The following is a 17967-nucleotide window of genomic DNA, read 5'->3' as shown; positions in this document are numbered from 1 at the left end:
AATAAAAAGATACACCGGACCGTCACTAGAACGCACGTCTATATAGCGTGAGTTCGCATAGAACACGGTCGCGGTCATGGATCCCAAATTTAATTACTTTAATTGCGATTCATTTTAACGCGGTCCCCGTGTTAACGCGGTACCACGCATGGATCCCAAATCCCGCATTCTAACGAGGGTCCGGTGTATTACTATTTTTTTTTACCAAGTATTAAACACCAAAAGCTTTTTCCTTCTGACGAAAAAGCAGATGAACCCCTTGGAATCCTATGGAATAGAAAGGAAGTTTGTTGTGGTCATCAACTGAACATTGACACAAAGAAGATACAGCCACTGAGCTGGAGAAAAAACACATAGTAAATGCCACAACAGACCAGCCCAAACAGGATTAGTCCAAAGACTCTGGTGCCTGAGAAAGGTTCAGACATATGGGAAGTGTGTTTTGCTGCAAATGATGAAAAGTCACTTCCCTTTTCAGAGCTAAACACAAGTCCTAAACACACCAACCAGGCAGCTTACTGCACCTGTGTGAGAGGCAATAAGCATCTTGTCTTGTCATGAGCCAAGACTCTGAGGAACAAGGAGGAAAGCCCTACTCCCGGATCTCTCCCTGAAGTATACATCTTCCCCAGGCTGCCATATCATTCTGAATCTCTCTTCCCTTTCTGAGAATGCTGGGGAATTCATTAATTGGGCACTATCCCACTACCATGCACACCCTTACAGGAAAGGCATGGAAATGCAGGCCCTTTCCAGAGAGACTGAACTATTCCCTGACCATTCCCAGGATGAAGCCTATACATCACATGACAAGTTACCATTTTCCTGGCCCAGCAAGTTCCTAAACCTCAAAAAACTAACAAGGGCAGGCAGGGCAGACCTTGAATCCTGGCATCTTCGGCATAATCCAGACCCAGAAGGCGGGGAGGGGATAATAGATTGGCGAAAAACCACCAAAAGTGGTGTTGCAAAATCCTTAACCCTATAAAATTTACTACGAACACTAAAACTACTACAAAATCAGTGAAATCCCAAAATATGTATGAATATGTATGAAAATAAAAAGGTTTTCTGGGAAGTTTGGAAAGTGTGTCACCTCGGACGAAAACAACCAGCAGCTCTGACTCAGACCATGAAGCAGTGAGAAGGAACTGAAGACATGGTCGGTCCGCCCCACCCTTTATCATCTCAGGCGAAACCACAAGGCAATGCAAAGGACCAACGGATACTACTATTTTGAAAAGCTCTGGCTCCAGGAGTATGCGCATAACCCTCAGTGAAATTCAATAGGGACCATCTCTCAAAGAAGAACCATGATTTTCTAAGCATAGCGTTATATAAGTGCATTACCTTCCAAACCTTCCAGTGACATGCTTTTCATGAAACATGATTTCTCTCTGCAGTTTCGAAAACTGCACCATGCCAGGAGTTTAATGAAGGGAAAACATGTTCTTTACTCCTTGATATTGAGGGAAAGCAGAGAATGCTTGGAAATTCAAGGCCACTGTCTTCAGCAAATATTCAGGGGACTATGACTACCTATGTGGTGCTAAATTCTGCTGCAAGCACACATCTTCTGAAGTTTGCTGACAGCAGCAGACTTTTGATTCTACCTCTGTCTTTGTCCTTCTGTGTGTATTGTCTAGCAGCAGTAGAATGCGAGTTTTTACATCCCTTAGGGTATTGAAGGTGGTAGCAGACAGGACCATTGAGATACTTCTGTTTCATTTCCCTTTCTTTGACTAAAAAGTGGTGGATGTTCCAGCTGCCTTAGAAGATGTTAGGACAGGTTGTCAAAGTCAAACAGGTCAACAGAACCACTATAGGTGGCCTTTTGGAGGTATATTTTTGAATCAGATCAACTATTATATTTGTACAGTATAAAGTGTTTTTCCCCCTTCGACAGTTTGGCATAAGGAAAGCTGCTTCAGACAACACCTACGGAAAAATAGAACTGCTTGGAATGTGAAAAAGCAGGAGGTTCTGAATGAGACAGATGGCTGAGTATTGCGTAGTGGTTAATGCCAGGGACAGATTGCCTTCTATAAAATGGGGATCATATTCACCTATCTTGCAAAAGCACTGTGAAGCTTAGGGCTTGTCTACACATACAGCTGTGCAATTCAAACTATGGGAGTGTGAGCAGCAGCCAGTACCAAAGTGCTACACTGTAACTCCCCAGGATGGAGACTGCAGGTGCAAAGTAAAAGGTTCCTAGTGCACATGATTGTAATCCTTTTCGAACAGAACTACATTAATGCAAAGTAGGAACCTTTTAGTTCACGTCCGCAGTGCCCACACAGTGGAGATGCAGCACAGCACTTTGGTGCACACTGCTATTCACACCCTTGTAGTCCAAATGGGGGAGCAGTGTAGAGACAGCCTTAATGATTGCAGATTCTTTGAGAACTTTGGATGAAAGGGACAATACTGTAAACACTTCAAAATAAGGACTCGTGCCTAAGGGCTTGTCTACACGGGCAGTTTACAGCCCTGCAACTTTCTCGCTAAGGCGTGTAAAAAAACACCTCCCCCCCGCCCAAGCGCAGCAAGTTTCAGTGCTGTAAAGCGCGAGTGTAGACAGTGCACCAGCGCTGGGAGCTACGCCTCTCATGGAGGTGGGTTTTTTAGGGCACTGGGAGAGCTCTCTCCCAGCACTCTGCTGTGACTACACAAGCCATGTTAAAGTGCGGCTGCGGCTTTAGCGTTGCCAGTGTAGACTAGTCCTCAGTCTTACTGAAAGTGAATGGGACTTCGGCCCTTAACACCCTAAGACACCTCTGAAAATAGGATTTAGACACTGTAGCTGTGTCGAAAGCTTGCCTCTCTCACCAACAGAAGTTGGTCCAATAATAGATATTACCTGTAATGGCTTTGAGCTTTTAATGCACCTGAGACATTTAGGTATCCAATATAACCATGTGTTGGTTTTTTCATGTTTGCCTATGTATATTTCATACAGTATTTGCATATACCAGTATCTGTGATTATACTATACATAAGCACTGTATATAGAAAACTGAAAAGCTTCCATTTGACTACAAGGAGAGCAGAATTAGGCTCTACTTATCTACTTTTTTTATATACAGAAGACCCTGAGAAATCTGATTCAGTTACATTACTGTGAAGCAAGAGTAAATCTTAGCGTCATTGCAGCTAAACCAGGGTAAAATTGGTACAACTGAGAGGAGAATCAGACCCAGAACTGATGAGCAGAATGCACAAAAGTAGATTCTGGCGGGAGGAGGGGTAAATGTTTTCATTTGTCTGAGAGCGCTAAATTGAGGTTTCTTCCAGTGAGGGGAGATGTTGGCTAACCCATCAATTTCTAAAGAATTAAAAGCTTCAATTTCTTCAAAATTAACATTCTAGCTCAATGATTGTGAAGAAAGCCTTCGAACAAGAACTGCACTACAGGAAGTGTGAACACTGATGCAATATCATCTTCCTTACTCTGCAGGCAGATAGTTCCAGAGCCTCTGTTATTGTTCACAGCTATGTCAAGCTACAGCAACAGTGAAGTTAAGAAGATTCTGGTTGGTTTCACTTCTGCTATTCAGAACCCTGTAAACACGGTGAAACTGAGAAGATTGAATCATTTTACTCAGCTGCTACTAGGGAAACTTATGAGCAGTAGCAGACACTACCACTATTCATGAGGATGCAACAACACCTCCCTTCCTCTCCGCCCCCGCCAAAAAAAAAAAAAAGGGCTATGGATGGAGTAAAGCAGCAAACAACACATACCTGGCAGTATCCTGGAAGACAGGGGAAGTACAGTAAAGTAGTAAAGACCCCATGTCCTGGTAGCAGGGGAGAGCTAAATTAGTCAACCTTATCCTGCTCCTCTGGCAAAATGAGGACGCTTCAGGGCCAGTGAGAAAGTAAGAGAAATTCCCTTCTGGGCTAATGGAGCACTGCCCCACATATCCAGTATACAATAATCTTTAAAGGAGATATTTCAGAGAGAGTTTCCAACACCTTATTATCATCATATTCTCTCTCCCTCTACTGATCCCACAAACAAAATGGACCCCTGTTGTACTTAAAATCCAGCCAACCCGACAAAATGGAATTTAAATAGATAGTGAAGCTAAAACAGTATCCTCACCATTACCAAAGTACCAGATGCTAGAGAGTAATCAAGCACCACTCGTTTATTTGTAGCCATTATTGGCCTGACCTGCAATATGCTGATGGCTTTCATCTCCCAGTGAAGGGAACTGAGGGGGCTCATCACATGGCAGGACATGCTCATCACTTTGCGGTAGAGGGATTTGTATTCCTTCGTCAATTTAAATGCATAAATATCTATTATATACCGTACATCATATACATGCGGCATAGCAATCATGCTTCTGTCATTATGTATCTCACACAAAAAGAACAAGAAAAAGATATTTGTTAATCTAAGCCACACCCACTCCATTTGAACACAAGTTTGTTTCACAACCTAAGCAGCGAGTGTGCAGCTGCAGTAAAAGGAAAATAGAAGTGAGGTCGGTGGCTGAATATTAACAAGGAACAAAAGCAAACAGCAGCTTGGTATTTCCCAAGCAGTGACCTACTGCTGCTTCTGAGATATGAAAATCTGATCAACCGACTCTATTACCATATTACAAACATGCGGACAGCCCTGAGTCTGCCTGGTTCCAATCAGGGTTATGCAGCACTCTGGGAAAGGATATGCCAGGAAGGTCAGCTTTAATTCTGTCCAGCTTTAATTAAGGTCAGAGTATCCATGTTTGAAACAAACAAATGTACAGACCAGGGAAGGCTTTTTGAAAGGCAAGTCAGTGAAAATAATGGATGTTCTGGCCATGTACGTGCATGAGTGAGTGTGAGGAATGGGTATACGTGGAAAGGCCCTCCAGCAAGGACAAACACCCCCCACCAAGCAGAGAAAGGACGCTATTTTTCGGGAATCGCCACAATCAAAAATGTAATCATAAAAACTAGCTTATGCTGTAGTGTCCCATTTAGGGGATTAGTAAAATAATCACAATCTGCCCCAAGCAGCTCTGTTCCAGGCATCCAAACACTACGTATATTAGAAATGACATTCCTGCTCTGATAAAAAGAATTCTAATGCAACTTAATGAACTCTGTAAACAAACCCTTTTAAAATCTAGGAGACTATATCAGTGTGTCCCATAAGGTGTCAAACAGCCTAGTAATTTTATTTATTTATTTATTTTAATACAGGCCGTTGAAAAAAAATCATCCCACTACTTAATGATATGGAAATAAGATGAATTCCAAAGTTCTCAGCTTGGCCATTGGAATAGATGGGTTTGGAACCCCAAAGGGTTGCTAAAAGAAGCTGTAAATCAAAATGTACTACTGTGAGATCCTATTTCTTTGCTGTTTACTGACAAACCTGTGGGTCTCAAGAGAATATACATGAAATGCAATACAAAAAGAAAGGGAGAAAATTATCCATCTTAGGTATGATGCAGTAAGCAATTTTTTAGGAATGGATCAAAAGGCAATGTCAGAAATATGTTAAAATGCACACAACAATAAGCTTGAGATTTCTGATATGGCAGGAAAAGAATAATGGTCAAGAAAAGACTGACAGCAGGTGCATCCTCAGTACAATTTAGTCCTAAAGGCATCTTTAACAACAGCTTGTTAAGGTACTTAAATCTCAATTCTTGTTATTTTTTCTCACAATTTTTTCTCTAAAATGTTGCAAACTATACAAAGATCTGGCAAATAAATCATGTACCTGTATCTCTTATTCTGGGTGTTGTTGTTTGGATTGGGGGGGAAGGGGAGGGTGTTAAATGCAACCAATTAAGACTAGCTCCTCATTTCTAATACAGTTTTTAAGAATAACAGTACCTAACTATGAATTGATAGAAACCTTCCAAAATCAGAAATAAGAGTAGCCAAAGCCATTTCCCACAGAGACTCAAGAATGTTCATCAGCAGCGGAAGAGAAAATGACAGACTGCAGACTTGTGTTTTAAACCAAAGCTAAAAAAATACACCTGCAGTGTACAGTGTAAATACATTGAATTACAGCTTGAAACACAGTACCAGTTACTGATGCCTGACTGAATAACAACCCATCCTATAGCTCCAGCACTGGAACAGAGTCTGTATGTAGCATCCAGCTTTGATTGAAAGGCTGTATGCTAATAATTTAGGAGGCATGGAACGAAAATAGGAAGAAAAAGGGGGGAAGGGATATCACAAAGCACAAAATGCACCTTAATACTGCAAAGCACAAAATCAGCACCCACTCCCTCCCTGACAACTGCTTCAGATCAGCTGGAGACATGAAACACCTGGTCCCTGAATGATGAAACAGAGCTCCAGATCTTTGGGGGATTGAGGAAGGAAGGCAATATTAGCGCCCCTGGCCATCTTTACTTGCACATATCTATGTGGCTATGGGCTGCCATGTCTGGTAGCACTTTCATCTCATTGCAGCTAGCCTAGGTGCAGTCTGAGTGCAGAAATGATGGGAAGGAGGCAAATGGGAAATATGATCCCAAAAAAGGAGAAAAGCAAAGGAGAGAGTATTACAAGTGCTGCTGGTGGACACCTGTGTCCATGTCCTGCATAGAGAGGGAAGGGCATGGGTGGGAATTATTCCTCATACCTTGCGTTTTCGATCTACCCGCTCCCTAGGGATTTTCCGCTGCTTTTTCCTCTCCTTCTCGAGATTTCTCTCCCTCTCATCGAGTTCGGCCTCCCGAACTTTTTTAATAGACGCAGCAGCATGAGCCATTTTGGAACGGGAAACACCAGCTCCAAAGCATCAATATCCACCAGAAGGCTATCCAGAGAATTTGTGGGGGTTTTTCCGCAGGGACCCTGCTGGTGAGCCAAAACTTCACAGTATAATCAGCTCTTCCTCCTTCAGCATCTTGTGATAGGTCACAGCTCTGCTCCAGCCTCTGCAGCACTCATAAGTCAGCACAACATAAACATGTTCTAAATCAAAGCCACACACACATATGTAGATAGCAGTCAGATGAACGCCTAATACCAGCCTGAAACCACTTCACATTTGCAGTGATTGTCAGTGAAGACAAGCTTCAGATCAGCTGAAAAAATCCATCCTTTAAACACACATCACCAAATTAGGAAGGTGTTTTGGGACTCCTCCAGACAGACTGTCTCTTCTGACTAGAGCCAGGTAGAAGCCACCTCTGTGTAACCATCAAGTGGAGAGAAGGGTGGACAGCTTCTTCCAGTTTCCAGCATCACCTCTACGCAGGGTGAGAATAAAATGGTGCAGTCTGATTTAATGACTTGCTGCTCTTGCTGCTGCTGCTGCGACTGCCTGTGCTAGAGCACACGATATGTCTTTCCCCCTTCTCTTCCTTTCCTTCTTCCCTTGCTTTAAATTGAAATTAAAATAAAACCCGAAGCAAAAGCTGCTGGGTTCAGAGGAGACCAGCTGCAGCCTGCTCACCTGCAAGTAGCGACTTGTGTACTAAACTCCGGGTGCCTGAGCCTGAAAAAGGCTAGGAATATTCAAGTCCCCTCATTGTGCCGTTTATGGATCCACGTGAGACTGCATTAGGAGAGCAGCATTAAGCAGCGAACCAAACCCTGCTCTGAGGGGGACGTTAGCGAGGTGCGCACACAGCTCAGCCTGCCCCAGCCAGCTGAACTCTACAGAGGAAAAAAAATAATAATAATAGAGCGTATACTGGTCATTATTATTCACTGCCAGAGGCTATTTTCAGCCAGTTGCTAAGATGACTTACAAAGCACTGTGCTGGGGATAAAAAGGGATGATTACTGTTGTGGACTAAAAGAGAGAGACAAGAAGAAACAAACAGAAAGAACATCCTGTTAATTCCAAAAAAAAAAAAAAATCATCTCCTCCCCGAACATCACAGACAGTAATGTATAGCTTTAATATCAAGGACAGATGGGTCTGTCATCCCCTGGCTGCTTATCACCCAGCTAAAGCACCATCTCACAATACTAGTCCCATCTTCTGGTGTGTAGTTTGCTGCTATAAATACATTAAGCACAGGAGATGCTAAAACTTCCAGACGTCTAGTGAAAAAGAGCAGGCAACCTCTTGTGGACATCTGACCACATTCCAAACCCACCACAGAACTGGTAGCGCCAGATAGGCCCCAGGGCTGGGTTGGAAGAACAGGGATGCTGCATTGAGGTGCAGTAGAGATCTTTGCATAGCATTTGCTCAGACCATGCCGGCTATGTAAAGAACATTGCAACTCACTCACATCAGCACTAAAACTCACCAAATTAAAGACGGAAAAGGAAATAATCTACCAAATATTCTTTACAAGATGGCCCAAATCAATCCCTGGTCTATCTCCTCTAACTTGAGTGGGTTTTCACCAAGGATGAAATTGGCCCAACTACTACTAAAACTAGACACTATAAATTAATGATAAAACGGCATGACCAAAACATTAACAGATGTCTTGTGATCTGTTACATATGACAGTGGCTCAAATCTTGGGCCTAATCCTAATCTTACACTAGGTTTATACCCCTCTAACTCAATTGTGTTTATTGAGTATTATTACAGCAGAACTAATATGCCACATTTAACTTTGATGATCCCACAAATATTAAGGGTCAAATTTTCAAAAAGTTGTTTTATAGTTTCCATATATAATTATCATGCATGCCTATATAAAACAGGTATTAATTTGTGTGTGCCAGTCATATAGCTGGATGCCTAAATATGCAATGTGTGTATGCAAATATGATCACTGCATCCAAAACTTGTGAATACAAATTAGATGCAGAGCTGAAGCCAACTAAGTATTTGGCCCATAAGATACAAAGGTTTGGGTTTCCATCCCTAAAATCAGCAGTGTGCTGTCAACATTTCTGGAAGTTGGTCCCCACAAGAGTATCTAAGGTCCACTGACACCTGACATTTCTCGGAGGGTGGGGGGGAACATTCTTATACCTCCTCCCAAAAAAATATTCACACACTACTCTCAGAGCACCATGTTTCCCTATCTCATGAAGGTCCTGCAGGGCAACTCTAGCTGTTCCTCACAGCAAGAGCGATGCTGGGTAATCCTTCATCCTCTGCTGGCAACAGTGTGGCCAGGAGGGTGATCAGGTGCCTTCTGGCTATGTGGAGTGGATGGTCTCTTGGGATACCCTTGGCTCTTGAGGTAGACAGGTCTCTCCTAACTGTTGTGCAGGTAGATGGATTAGGGAGTGGCTCTCCCCTGTCTATCGTAGGAGGTTGGGAAGGAAATGAGGATCTATGCTCCCTCACAATGCCAACTCTTCAAACTTCAGGCTGTGCCTGGACAGCCAGGTGGGGATAAAGGCACGCTGCAGCTGCTGTAAAACTTCCCCTTCTGGTATTGGAGGTTGTGCCTTTAAAAAAGCTGAACTTCCCAGAGGAAGTTTCTGGGCAGGGCACTGTGATGCTCTTATTGCTGTGTACAGCCAGTTGAAACTGGACTGAGATTAAAGCAGAGTTCTTACAAGCACTTGTAAGATTCCTGAAACCACACACAATTCAGGGCAGCTGCAGCTTGGCCCCACTGCATCTCCTTCTCCTTGCGCGCAGCAAGAGTTGCCAGCAGGCAGTGGGGACTTGCGTGCGGCTAATCCCTCTCTCTGGCAGTGTAACAGAGCAGACCTTCCTGGAGCACCCTCTCGTGGCTTAAGGTGACCTCACAAGCATCCCATCCCCAGTTTCCCCATCGTTAGGTTCCTCAAACTCCATCTTTGCACTTTAGTTCAATTATGTACTTACTGGGGGCTAATTTATTAACATAAATGTTTCCAAAATAACCCCAAGTCACAAAATATATTCCATCACCATAACACAAAACCCAGGTTCTTCTTCAGCCTCCCTCTTCTATAGTGAATTCCCAGTTTCTCTTTTAAAGCCCAGACAAAAAGTGCAAAATAAACATGTGTCCACTTACCCTGTGTTTAATGAAAATGCAACGTAACCAAGGCCCACCCACCCTGGGCTTATTTTCTTACTCCCTCCTGGGTTCTTCCCACTAGGACCCTGCAGCCCCAGCCCTTGTCCATAACACTGGCCCATAGGAAGTGCTTTTTGTAGCTTCACAACTGGACCATAAGAGGTAGCAACGACAGCCGCCAACAGGGTGAGAAACATTGAGGCAGTTAACGAGGCAAAAGAAAGGAGAGAATAGGTTGCAAAGAATCTAGACTTCCTTTTTGACATTTATAAACCACAGATATCACCAACAGTGCATTGCTTATAAATAAAGCTAAGAATTTATCACAGTTATTTTTAGTAAAAGTCACGAACAGGTAATAAACAAAAATTCACAGAGCCCGTGACCTGTCTGGTACTTTAATAAAAATAACCGTGGATGGGGGGCAGGGCTAGGTAGCGGGGAGGAATGGAGTCCCATGGGGGCGGGGACCGACAAGCAGAGCACAGCCCCAGCTCCAGTAGCCACAGTGGACAGGCACAGCCACAGAGGGGCACATGGCCCCGGTGCAGCTGTCGGGCAGGGGCACATGGCCCCAGCTGCAGCCCCTGGTGAAAGCTGCGAGGCTGGGGCACGCATCCCTGGCTGCAGCACCCACCAAGCCCAGGACACCGTGGGGCTGGGATGCGCAGCCCCAGGGCTGAGGTGAGGTCCTGGCTCCAGCCTCACCAAGCCTTACATGCTGCAGGGTGAGGGTGTACAGCCCCAGCTGTAGGCCCCAGTGGAAGTCACGGGGCTGGGGTGCACAAGGTCCTGCCTGCAGCACCCAGCGCAAGGCCCGGGGCTGGGGCTGCAGGGTCCTGGTTCCAGACAGCCCCAGTTGCAAGTCAGAGCCCACAGTTCCACCTCCTCCTCCTGAAGCCCTAGAAGTCACGGAATCAGTGACTGCCGTGACCTCCATGACTAAATCATAGCCTTACTTATAAAGCAAGACAGGAGCTGTTGCAAGGAGAGAACAATCCCCTTACTACAATTTGAGCTATTGGAATAATAAATTTGAAGCCATCAACCCTTCAGACATAATAAACATTGCAAATTAAGTGGCATTCAAGGGGAATGGGTAAAACAATAAACAGATCAGGAGAAAGCATAAATGAGAAAGCATATAGAAACCAGTCAGCACATATCCTGGCCAAGACTGGTAACACCAGCTAGTGATTTTGGCTGCTTTAATTTCTGGGTGCTCAACTGACAGCACCTAAAAGGGGGTCTGGCTTTCAGAAAGTGTTGAGCACCCATCCTCCGAAAATCAGGCCTTCCAAGGTGTCTCAAATAGGAAACCTGAAATCAGAGGCACTAGCCACTTTTGAAAATCTTGGCAAATGGTTTAAGCTCTGGGCATACCAAGTGACATTGCTCTATGCATGGACATGTTTAGAGGCTTAAAGTTTACAAAGGACCTTGAGCTCCTTTGGATGAAAGATGCTATGGATTGTATAAATACTAATCAATCCAGTCACCAGACTTTTTTCCCCAAGAAAACCTTCAATATGCTTTCATTCTGGTGATAACCCTCTCTTGCCTGTTTGCAGGAAGCTGGAAAAACAGACACTAATTAATACAGAAAAATCTATAAGACTGTGGAAATAATCTCTGAAGGGAAGTGGATGAAGCCCTATCTCCACCTTCTCAGAAATGGCCTATAAAAAGGAAACTGCTCTACTGGGAAGGTGGCTGGAGAGTGATAGGAAGCAGTGAGGGCAGAGAGACATCCTAAGCAGGTTCCCTTAACTCCCCCCAGCCTCAAGATTATGAGACTCCAGACAATGCTAGACAAGAGATTCCACACCCAGAGATGGCCTACAACAAGGCGAAGGCAGAGGCAGCAGAGAGCAGATAGGGCACACTTTGCAGAACAAGACTGCTGACAACCTGCAGTTCACCAGGAACAACTCTCAGGACCGGTCTTTTGCAAATGAGTGCTGGAGATAGCTCCATAACCTTCCTCACAGTAGTTAACTAAAGGTTTTGGGGTGTGTGTGGCAGGGGGCACAAAATAAATAAGGGTCAATTTACCTATCTTAATAAAAGGTGGGATTGGTAATAAATGAACAAAGATAGTAAAGGCAACGATTACATTGATAAAAACAATTAAGTAGAGAAAAAGCAGTGAGGGTTAAATTAAAAGAAAAATGATAAAACTCCCAAATATGTATGTTGTAGCCTTTCCCACCCCGACCCTTTGTTTATTTTTGACATTTTAGATTGTAAACCCTTCAGGGCAGGGACTGTCTCTTCCTATGTATTTTTAGAGCACATAGCACTGATTACGACATGATATTACAGTACCAGGCTGTCAAGAGGTTGTGAATGGGAGGGAGATGGGCTGTGATCCAATCTATGCAAGAGAATGTGCTGCACACTCCAAAAGTTTTCAGCACTCGGGTAGAGGATTTAGGTCTTTTCCTGCTCTAATGTTTAGAATTTTTGATGCCAGGAGAGAGACAATAGGGTAGTGCACATTCTCCAGCTCACCTTTGAGCAAGCAGGGCTTAAGACTAACCCTGTGAGTTCATTGCCATTTAAATTATTTACACACCCCATAAAAACAGTTCTCCTAATTCAAGCAAAGGTCAGAGTTTGTATTTGTCTCATGCCAAAAACATGTCCTTCAACAGAGTATCGTGACTGAAACCAACGAATGCTGGTATCCAATTCTGAAGGAAGGAACACAAAGTACATGACCTGGCTCCCCTAAAGAGAGGAAATGTTTTGTTTTACAGTAGGGAGAGTTCCCTAACTACAGCAGAAAATGATCAGCCACTGCCTTCTGTATGGAGCATTCATAGATCTTAAAAGAAAAAACCCCTCTGCAGACATCAATCAAAAGATTGGATATTACAGATCCTTTTCAATAAAACTTTGGTTACCTCCTACATAGGGTGATCTTCCTCCACATATTTCTTCATAGGAGGCATGCACTGTGAGGCTTCTGCACAAGGACAACAGCATATACCACAACTCTGCCACAAATGGTTTGTAGGAGGGGAGTGGGAGAGTAGGCAGATGCACAATAAGACAAAAAGAACAGAACGCCAGAGAAAAATATGTCTTTTCTGAAACACATTTCTCATCATTAACTCCGTAACTTAGGAGCCAGATACATCTCTGGGATAATTTAATTGGCTTCAATAGGTTTTCACCTAGCGTGATTTGGCTCCAAGAGTTCACATTGCTGTATGTTTTTTGCATGCACTGTGCATTTCAGAGATCCTAGATGTGTCATGGGATACACTGGTTGTCTGAGTACTTAATTATAGCTAGAGTTTCCCCTTGCATGGTTTAGAACCAAGGACCAATAATTAGCCTCCTGGCTTGATCCCCTGATTATCAACATGGGCATAGCACCAAACATATTAGTGGGGGGAAGAATTTGGACCCATCAAAGATTCCTCTGCCTCCCCAATAATCATGGAGATGAGTGTGAGGAGGAAGGGTCTAGAGGCCAAGTAGACTGGTGGGGTAGACGAAGAGGGGCTGAAAAATGTTCTAATGGTTGTGTGAGGGACGGGGGGGGAGGGGGGGATGATGGAGTCAGAAGCTGTTCCACCAACTGCCAACTAGGATGGGGATAGTGCCCCCCAGCCACTGGCCTCCTAGCACCCAGGAAGAGAGAGAGAGAGACAAAAAGCAGGTTTGGGTGAAAACAATGAATAACTGACAGGGGTGTGGCTTAAAAAAGGACTGGCAACTTTTTAGAAAAAAGGTAAAATGTAATTCTCCATGAAATTTAGACTTGCTCTCAAATACAGTGCAGTAATACATCTTACACATACCGCTAACTAGGGGCTTGTCTACACTTACCGGAGGATGAACCCTGCGGCAATCGATGCATTGGTGGTCGATTTAGCGGGTCTAGTGAAGACCCACTAAATCAACCACCGATCGCTCTCCCATTGACTCCTGTACTCCACCTTATCGAGAAGAGTAAGGGGAGTCAGCAGAAGAGCATCTCCCATCGACGTCACGTAGTGAGGACCCCGCAGTAAGTAGTTCTAAGCTACGTCCACTTGAGTTATGCTATTCACGTAACTCAAATTGCATAGCTTAGATCGAATTTTCCCTTTAGTGTAGACATGGCCTAACTGCTATTATTCTACCAGATAGACATTCTTACCCCTTTTGATCAAGAAACACTGGTATGATACTTCTGTGGACTCTCCTTTTTGGAGACGAATGTGCATAGGCACAATCAAGAGATAACCAAACACATTTGATTGTGGGGGTGGGGAGGAGAAGCATTAAATAAGAAATCCAGCATAACCAGTGCACAGCACTTTAATGAAACCGAAGGCTCCTAGATACTAACAGTGTATTTAATTCAGCTATTCAAAGCAATTCTGATTAACTATATACATCAATACATTGAGTAACTCAAATGGCCACTAGCTTTCACAGACAAATTCAAACTAATTCTAATGAAAAGTATAAAAATGTGTCTAAATTTGGACTCTGAAGCCCACCATGGTACATTTGTTTACTGCCTCCTTTCCATCTTCCCCTCCCACTGTTTAACCCAAACTCTTACAAAACTAATAAATAAATGTACTTGTTAGTTACACAACAGTTGTGCCATCTTTTAAAAGTACAGTAACTCTGTGAGAGAATTAGCAAGCATATTGTCCTGCAGACACTTCATTTTATTGTTTGATGTTTTATGGAAGAGCAATATTTAAAAGTAGAAAACAAGGCTCACTCTCTCACTGTCACATTACTGAACATGTGAAGACATAAAATGTTCCTGAAGGCTCTGGGCTGTGAATCACAATCACTGAACATGTACTGAAAAGAGTAAATGTGAAACTATATTCCAAAATTTTTTCAGTATTTTAATCAAATCCATGTTATTAATTGAACAGAAACAATAGAGAACATGAAATGGAAAAACTCATTGCCTAATGGAAAACTATATGTCACAATCTTTAACAGAAATTAGGTTGTCTTACCTTCTCTTCCTCCTTCTCTGAGATACAAACAGGGCTACAATTAATGGTACTAACCTACAGTAGTCAGCACTAAAAGGTCATAATTGGCCACAGTGGTATCTGAAACTCCACAGGTTCCCTTTGTACAGTGCTGTAAGTGAGCCGTGCCTTGGTGAATGTTCACTTTAATACCAGTCACAGATATATCTCTTGTACACCAGAGCACAGTCATTTTAATAGTAATAATTACCAAATAAATAAATAAATACATACATACTTAGCGATCATCATCTCACAAACAAACATTAACTAATTAGGCCTCCAAATTACTTCTATTTTCATAGATGGCACAACTAAGATAGTGATTTCATGATTTTCCCCCAGCCAATGATAGCATGAGTGTCACAGGCACAGTTATATAATTGAGGAATAGAGAGCGGGATGAGATGGCAATTGTTAGACTCGAACCACAAACGTGCTCAAAAATCAACCTTGCTTAGCATTCAAACTGTGTCCCTGACAGAGAAATTATTTCCATACCTGTCCTACAATCTAAGCACCATGGGTGAGATTTAGGGTATATCTACACTACAGGGACTATACTGGTATACCTACAGCACTGTAATTATGGCAGTATAACCCCATAGCATAGATGCAGCCTACACCAGCAAAAAGGGTTTTTCCACTGGTGTAGGAACATCACCTCCCTGAGCGACAGTAGCTAGGCTGATGGAAACATTCTTCTGACAACACAGCTGCATCTGCATTGAGGATTAGGTTGGCCTAGCTATGTCGGTCATGGATGTGGATTTTTTATATCCCTAACCAACATATCTATGTCAACTTAATATTTAAGTGTATACTAGGCCTTACAAAAGCATTTCAGTGACTTAGAAGCACAAGTTCAGGACTTGCATTTGTAAGTCACTTAAGTGCATTTGAAAATCCTACCCCAAATGTGGAGTAAAGACCTTTGAATGCATAGCAAAGGGACAATACAGTAATCATTTTTCTCCAGGTACACATCTAATTGTAGGTTTATACCACTGACAATAGTACACATTTTGCAATTTTCTTACCGCAATAAAATTGCATTGCCTATAAATGTAGCTTTAACTAGGCTTTTTCTTTGTTTTCATATCAATGAAAATGTTGAATTATATTTTAACTTAATCAACTAAGACCTCATCCAAATTCAATGGGAGTCTTTCTATTGCTTTCAATGGGCTTTGGATCAGGACCACTGCCATAAATGTACCTTCTCATCCCCTTCATGGATGCCTGTTTTCCTCAGGTCCTTTCAACCACACTCACTGCTACTGCTTTTAGGTCATAGGAAGCAGGAGCCAGTCACACTGGTTACCTCCCAGGGACCGGCTAGACAGCAAATCAAGAGCATGAGCCTAGCAGGGAGGAGTGTTTGCAATTTTCCTACCCAAATAATGAGACGTATTTGAGGGTTCAGGTGGCTATGTAAATGCTGTCTATGTCTATAAACTATCTGCAGAAGTTGGTGTATTCTGCGTGGTTCTAGCCATGTTAGTCCCAGGATATTAGAGAGACAAGGTTGGTGAGGTAATATCTTCTACTGATGAGAGAGACAAGCTTTTGAGCTATACTGAGCTCCTGAAGAAGAGCTCTGTGACAGTTGAAAGCTTCTCTTTCTCACCAACAGACATTGGTCCAATAAAAGATATTACCTCACCCACCTTGTCTCTGCAAAAATTGGTTGTGAATTTTTGCATCCTAGCTGGATGCCCATTAACTTTGTCAGGCCTGCTGAAACATAGTGTATTTCAATTTCAAGTACAACTGGTTGGAGAAGATCATGAGAGGCAAGTGAAGCTGAAAGTCGTTTCTATGTATTTCACCTGTTTCCCTGACTGACTCAACCAATCTCTTGTGATTAAAAAGAAACCATTTTATTTGATTTCCCAGAGAAAGGAGGCTGCATTTCAACTGAACTGTCTGATCAAGCTGGAAAAGTCAGAATAAATATTTTTCCTAACCCCTGTGTTTGTCTGACTAACCTGGATTTGTGTGGCTCAGTACTCAATTATCTTCAGAAATTCCTCCAGGTATAGTACTTTGGCTCAGACTATAGTTAGTACAGCATAACCCAATTTAGCAGGAAATATTTATCTTTCTGAAGCCAGAGCTCTGTTACCTCATAGCTGAGTCCTGCAGGGTCAGACAAACCAGGAAATTCACACAAATGGTCACAAACCTGAAACTGACCTATGCCTTCACAGCAAGATCACATCAGGGGAAAACTGGATTCATTCAAATGGGAACCAAGTCAAATTTCAGGAGGTGGGAATCCATTTGACCCAGATCTCATAAAAAGATTATTGAAACCCTTTCAGTTTGAACTTGGAAGAATTCACATAGGCAGCATTACTCAAGAATCCCTGGCTGTACATGTAAAAATGTGCATGCATTTTTGCACATGACCTACTCACGTCATTCAGATGAGTCCATTCAAACCCTGAAATAAGTATTTATCGGTACATATGTATGCAAATCAGGATTTGTGTGCACACAACTCAGGCAGACACTTTTTAAAATCTGGCCCTAAATTCACACCAATGTGATTATTCCCCAAATAAGGAAATGACGACACAAAATAACTAGTAATTTTCTATAGTTTACGATGTGTAAAAATGCAGAGTGCAAATATATGAGGCATCTTTTATTTAGTCTGTGATCTCTATACATATGTTAACTGTAACAGTCACAGTAATCTGGATAACACTGGAGATTATGATGGGGTGGATTTTACCTTCCCAACTGCTCCACAGTCCACTCGTATAGAGTCTGAGTATTTGAGCTTTCTGTAGTTAGTTTGGATGTCACCCTCAGAGAGTATACACAATTGTCCACCAGTTCTCACTAACTCTTACCTTGTAGGTATGACTCAAAATACTGAAAGCAGTTCCAAACACACCAGCAACTCCATGCCCTCAGCAGCCAAAGCCACAATTTACAGTCTGCTGTACCAGAAGCTACTTATAAATCCAGGATGGCTAGAACAGCCTGATCTAAAGCCAGCAGTACATCTAAATCTTTCTTCCTGTTTAGTGCAAGCAAAG

General features: G+C 42.8%; 1 protein-coding gene across 23 annotated transcripts in view; it reads right to left on the bottom strand.

The window, feature by feature from the left end:
* ANK2 (ankyrin 2) overlaps positions 1-17967 on the bottom strand; it is a 565434-nt gene that overhangs the window by 283993 nt on the left and 263474 nt on the right. For 2 of the 23 annotated variants that reach the window (XM_048846742.2, XM_048846739.2), the window contains exon 1: positions 6614-7477. The exons of 18 other annotated variants lie outside the window; for them this stretch is intronic. In XM_048846742.2, the coding sequence (XP_048702699.2) occupies positions 6614-6742 (129 nt within the window). In that variant the 5' untranslated portion in view covers positions 6743-7477. Of the gene's footprint in view, positions 1-6613; positions 7512-17967 lie in introns of those variants that run through there. 3 more of the 23 variants (XM_048846711.2, XM_048846736.2, XM_048846738.2) reach the window with 3 other exon arrangements.

This window comes from Caretta caretta, chromosome 4 (assembly GCF_965140235.1).
Source record: "Caretta caretta isolate rCarCar2 chromosome 4, rCarCar1.hap1, whole genome shotgun sequence".
NCBI lineage: Eukaryota > Metazoa > Chordata > Testudines > Cheloniidae > Caretta > Caretta caretta.
The sequence above is the reverse complement of the archived record's forward strand: the minus strand, read 5'-3'. Positions and strand labels throughout refer to the sequence as shown.